The 6,199-nt window shown below is 41.0% G+C and overlaps 1 protein-coding gene across 1 annotated transcript in view; it reads left to right on the forward strand.

Annotated features, from left to right (window-relative positions):
• The window catches only part of si:ch211-79m20.1, a 37,722-nt gene that overhangs the window by 8,744 nt on the left and 22,779 nt on the right, over positions 1-6,199 (forward strand). Inside the window, exon 3 of the mRNA XM_035660388.1 lies at positions 1-47. Coding sequence (XP_035516281.1) covers positions 1-47 — 47 coding nt within the window. The remainder of the gene's footprint in view (positions 48-6,199) is intronic.

Genomic DNA, 6,199 nt, shown 5'->3' on the forward strand with positions numbered 1-6,199 from the left:
TGTGGACGACCTGAAGCTTCTGCTGCAGCAGGAAACCGATGCAATAGGTACTAATGACCATACACGCATGCACACACTAATAACACAGACGTGGAGGAGGTAAGCGTGTGGGTGTGTCGACAGAGGCCTGAAGCCATAGGAATGCAGCAAGAGAGAGTATCAGCGTACATGCCAAGCACCATGTTAAGGCAATATTTACCCGAGACAGCAGCAGGAATGATGAACCAGCTTGATGAGAGAGGGAGGGGGGAGGGAGGGAGGGAGGGGGAGAGAGGGAGAGAAAGTCTAGAAAATGTCCCATAAAACAGCGGCTCCTTGAACACACCACCCCCTGCCCTCCGCGGTGCGTTTGAGGCTGAAGATCCTCGTCGTCTTTAGGAAGTGACAGAAACCTGAACGAGGTCATTTGAGATGTCAGGGTGTCGCCCGTCTCCTATTGTCCTCCGCTCTGTCAGCGGCCCATTAATGCGCCGCTGAAACGCCAGCGAGGGGAGACAGGAAGCTCTGGCAGTCTCTGGCAGTCTCAAGGCCCCGAACGCATCCTGGAAAACCTGGAAAACCTGGAAAACTGGGACATTTAGAGCCTGGAAATTGATTAAAATGACCAGATATCCTGGAGTTTTACTGCATCTCACACGTTAAACCTACAGGTGCATATTTAGTCTGAACCCGAGCTGCTGGCTCATTGTGCTGTCCTGGAAACTCCTGGAAAACCCTGGAAACTTCCCTGGAAAATCCTGGAAACCACTGGCAAAATCCCTGGAAAATCCTGGAAAATCCTGGAAAAGTTCGCGTAAAATGATGTCTTGAGGAGCGCAGGTGCTCTCAGGTACACCTGCTGTTGTAAAAGTCCCAGCATGCACCAGAAGTTAGTGGCGTGTTGATTTAAAAAAAAAAAAAAAAGATCAGTGACGTCACAGCAGGCGTTTTTCATCATTTCACAAAAGTAAAAACACCTGTGGTGACGTCACGGCGAGGGGGTGTGGCCTCCGGAGAACTTACCTGAACTCATTTTAACATTTTATCTGCTGATTAATTGTTTGAGTAAGAAAGTGTTAAAGTTTGATGTAAAAACTGTTCATTTGTCTTTTTACATTATTGTATTTGTCATTAAATAAGTTTGAGTTATAGACTAAAATGTAGTAAAGCTTATATCTTATCTTATCTCTACTTATAAATATAAATATAAATATATATATATACTCATTATATATTACATTACTGGACTATTATTAACACTGAACATTAAGTAGCATTTACAGTTGGAGCAGAAACATAAAGTGACATAAAATAAATAATATTTGATTTGAGAAAGAGATTAAAGTTTAGACATTTGAGGATTATGACTTTTGGTTCAGTAAATACTAAAAATAAACCTCGTTTAATTGAATTAAAGTTGATATATGACTTTTATTGACAATAATTGTTCTAACCTCGTTGTATATAATAATATTAATAACAAGTTTTGCAGATTTTGGCCATTTTAAGAGATAAAAGTCTAGTTTTTAATATAAAAATGACTTTTGTTGCAGTGAACAATAAAAATAAACCTTGTTTAATTGAATTAAAGTTGATATATGACTTCTATTGAGTCATAAAAAGTGTAATAAGTAATAATAATATGTTTGTTTTGCAGATTTCTGCCATTTTAAGAGCTAAAAGTCTAGTTTTTATGCGATAAAAACATTTAAGGAATATAAACATAACTTTTGCTGCAGAGAATATGAAATAAAAACCTCCTTTAATTGAATTAAAGTTGTTATATAAGTTGTTATAAGCTCTCACCTTGGACACGTCGTCCTCGCAGCTCTGGATGCGGGAGCGGAGGCTCCACCTGCCGCCCGCCGCGGGGCCGGAGGAGCAGGAGGTCGGGGAGGAGGAGGACGGTATCCGCTCCTGGAGCTCCATCCCGGGCTGAACCTCCCGCTGCTCCTCCTCCTCCTCCTCCTGCTCCTCCTGCTCCTGCTGTCGGACACACACCAGAGCATCGGGCGGTCCCTCCCCGGGAGCAGAGTCCCTCCAGCGGGTCTTCAGCTCTCGGATGTCCAGCTGCCGGAGGATGGCGTGCAGGAGGACGTGCAGGGCTCCGAAGTTCACGGCTCCTTTCTGCGGAGTCCCGATGGATAAGTTCAACAAGTCATACAGGCTGATGTTCTCCTCCGACATCTTTCTTTCTTTCTTTTTCTTTCTTTCTTTCTTTCTTTCTTTCTTTCTCCGCAGCCGTTAATTATTAAAAGTTAAGCTGCCGTTAGCTCCTTTATCAAACTTAAACTCCCGCCGCTGCGTCCATGTTTAAAGCGCTGTTATTTACCGAGCACCGGCTCCATTAACAGCGGGAATACAACCTGTGAAGTGTGTAAAGGAGGCGTTAAACTGCCGGTAAGGTCGGCGGCGGTAATCCCGGAGGTTGGCAGTTGAATGTAATAACGATCATAACGTTCAAGAGAAAACAGCAACCTGTCATCCGGACGCATTTACCGGAGACACAGCGAACACACCCTTCAGAGTAAAGGCGTTTAGGAATAATAATACATTTATTTAATAATACAGGAAGAGAACAAACACATTCTGGAGACCGCGGGTGTTTGATAAATATAAAAACGTTAAAATAGTTTATGTCTCAACATCATTTTGCGCATTTGTTCCACATTTTCGCAGCAAACTGTTGTGAAACGTTCACATTGGCGCTCTCCGGCTTTTATTTTGAAGCTGGAGACCGGATGTAGTGTTCAGCATTAGCTCGTAGCTTGACGTCACTTCTCTCCGCGGATTCCCACGTTGGAATCAACTCGCGGCGTTGACGGTTGCTAGGCAACAAGCGGCGAGCATGCTGCGTTCCAGGAACCGGAAAAATAATCGGATTTCCGAGTGACCATAAACATTATCTTCTACTTTTATGAAAATACAGCGAATTACATGTTTCATTATCAATATTATTATTTCATTGTGGTGATATTTTATCAATGAGACCAAATAGTGAGAAAGCAAACTGTAATTTAAAATAATAAATTTAATACTAAGATACCAGAACCAAAAAATAAAAACAAAAAAATAGTATTTAAATCTCTAAAATATGATTTGTGTTTAAAAATAACTTTTTTCATAGATTGTGTAGACTATATTTGTTTTTTATATGTATGTAAGTCAAACACGAGTAAAAATGAGGACCACTTGGACAATTTGAAAAAAAAACTATTATTATTAATATTAATATATCAACCACCCATAAATGAGCAAAAAGAGGTCTGTCATCCAATTTAAAGTTAATTTAACCTCCAATATATTCCTGTTAACCACAGATTATCAAATATATATGTATATCATTTATTAAATAAAAACAAACACACAACTAATGTTCAAAATAATATTTTATTGATAATAAAAACAAGCAAACAAAGGTTTGGGTGCCGTTCTTAATTACTACATTCAAATATAAAATCACCTTCATAGTACACATGGATTTCCCTTAATATCCTTGAGATTGATTGCATCCATTGCAGTCGCAACATGAAACAAAACTTGAGCAAACCCAACCCCATAATGTTGCACTGAGCAATAAATAAACTACAATAATGCAACTGTAATTCAAACATTGACACTTTAAACAGAAAGAAAACAAACAGTCCAGCATCTATAGTTCTCTGTTGCCCTTTCGTATGGCTGTCTGGAGAAGACAACATGTCTTAAAGGTCCATATTTAGCACTGTGTTGGTTTGGCATCAGTTTTAAAATGAGAGACGATTCGAGGGGAAACTTTACTCAACGTGCAACAACGCCGTTATTTTACGTCAGCTACGCTACGCAAGCAGCTTTATGAGCCTGTAATGGTCATGAGGATTATAAAGTGAGGGTCTTTGGTAACGTATGTGAGAAGGTTTTATTATGTTAGAGCAGTAAAGTGATGAAGAGATGTGGGTGGCAGTTTTACACAATTAACCCTCCCTAAGCCCCACCCACCACATTGTTCTTCCACAGGATGGTGAAGTCACAACTCGCCCTGCTCCGCCTCTGATTGGCTGGTTCTCGTTGCCTTCATCGGTTAGCTTCAGGCGTGAGGAGTGAGATTGGTTCGGGTCAGTGTAAGAATGTCAGGGTAAGATCAGAGGAAGAGGAGGGCGAGTTGTGACTTCACCATCCTGGGAGAAAGAATACAGGAAAGGAGAAAGTCGACCGAGGTTAGTGGAGGACTTAAAAAGTTTAAAAGACAGACAGTAACCAGGCAGAAAGGGTTTTAACATAAGATGGTACCAAGTTGCATTATGGGACTTGTAGTAACCAGCATTTTTAATCTTAACCTGCCTGCTGATTCAATTTTGACCTTTTCTTTCCACCTTGTGAGTACCCGAACTTCAACCACTGAAGCGATGAGTGACTACAGTTCATCCAGTGAGGAACGTGAATGTCTGAAGCACATTTAGGAATAGTTGAGAGCTCAGTGACGCTCCTCTATAGAGCCGCTAGCGTAGACCAAAACCACAAATGTCAAATGTGAAAGACAAAAAACAGTCAGTTCCTCCTCGATTTACCATCTCGTGGTCCCGTCACATCAGGAGCCCAGAAAAAGTAGCAAAGAAGAGAAAATGACTGATTTCTTTCTTTGTGGCTCAAACTAAACAGCCTCTTATTAATTACATTTGAACTAAATACAGTCACTCGGTTGTAAGAGTCACAGGGTCGTCCTCGAGACCATCTGGATCTTATTACAACCAATTATAGCACTTAGTGTGTGATAAAAGGAAAACAGCATAACAGAAGAATAAGGTGGATAAAAAAAACACCCAAACAAAAATATAAAAAGAAGGAATTCAGTTTCTGGATTACGTTTCCCTTTAAACTGCCAGATTCGTCTTTAAATGAAGGTCAATGTCTCGCAGAATATCGGTTGTAAAAGTTAATCGTACGGTTGTGATCACCACGAGACCGGCGGGGGAGTACAGCAGAGGATCGGCCGCTTCATGTGGCGTGATTCACAGTCTCTGACAGCGTCCGTCCTATCGCACATTAGGGGACGTGTGGCGCCCACGAGGGGCCCGATTTCTTCAGGGATGCACAATGATGGTTGTCTATAAAGATAATAAAAGATCAATGATTTTGAATTCTTATGCAAAACGTTTGATTGGTTTTATGTTCTGTAAGAGCCAAAGTATGAAGTCTTTTGATGAACTTCAGTCACAGCTGTTGTTTGTTGTTGTTTGTTGTTTGTTGTCGTCGTAACAACAGTGATGTCAGTTAGATTTGAGCTTTGGTCTATTAAACCAGCCATCTTTTCTCACTACACTTACAGGTCTTTACAGACGGGAAGCGATTGACGAGCCTCCTAATTCATTCTGATACTGTTCAGGGTTCCCGCTCTTTTGGAGAAATCCTTTTCCAGGACCTTTTCCAGATGTTTTTCTTGACAATACAGGACAGCACTTACTCTTGTTTAAAGGATTTTTTCTGCTTTCCAAACTGACTTCAGTTTTTCTCTGACGTTAATTAGATCAGTGACCACCAGGACAACACAGATTATTTCCAGGATATTTGGTCATTTTGATTCCAGGTGTTTCCATGACTGGGAGACTAAAATGTACAGGTTTTCCAGGATGCGTGGGAACCCCGACGGTCGTAGATGAAAGACTGATCCTTGTTGTTTGTGAGTTTCATCAGTGTTAATTTAAAATAAGATTAAGATTTAAGCGTTTGGACTAACTTTAGCTGTAAACAATAACTGTGACAGTAACTCTGGTTGGCATCGAAGACAAGGATCGCCACACGTAGAGCGCCTGGCGTTTACTCGTGGAGAGTCGCTCGCCGTCTGAAAAGACCCTTCAGCCTTCCAAAACTGTTTAAGTACAAAATGTGAAATTATCGGTATCGGCCAGCTGAAAGAAAATCCATCTGGTGCATCCCTAGTTTATAGAGTTCATAGTCAGTATTTCACTGTGTGTGCAAAGAATAAGGTTGACATTACTCTAATTTTCATCAGACCCCATAAAAAGACCAAAACCAAACCAACGATGTGTCTCTCAGGACTTTGTGACTTCCTGTTTGTGTCTCTCACCTCCAGGATCCCTGGTTCATAAACAGGTTCAGTAATTTCCTTAAAACACTGCTCACTGGAGCTTTTAATCAAAACAAACAGGAGGAAACAGTGCGTCTGTTGGGGACTATTTTCAGCGGCGGATTAATCCACATTTGGTGCTCTGTAATGAGGGAA

Source organism: Morone saxatilis, unplaced genomic scaffold (genome assembly GCF_004916995.1).
Source record: "Morone saxatilis isolate NCDOM2014 unplaced genomic scaffold, NCSU_SB_2.0 Contig17, whole genome shotgun sequence".
In the NCBI taxonomy this organism is placed as follows: Eukaryota; Metazoa; Chordata; class Actinopteri; family Moronidae; genus Morone; species Morone saxatilis.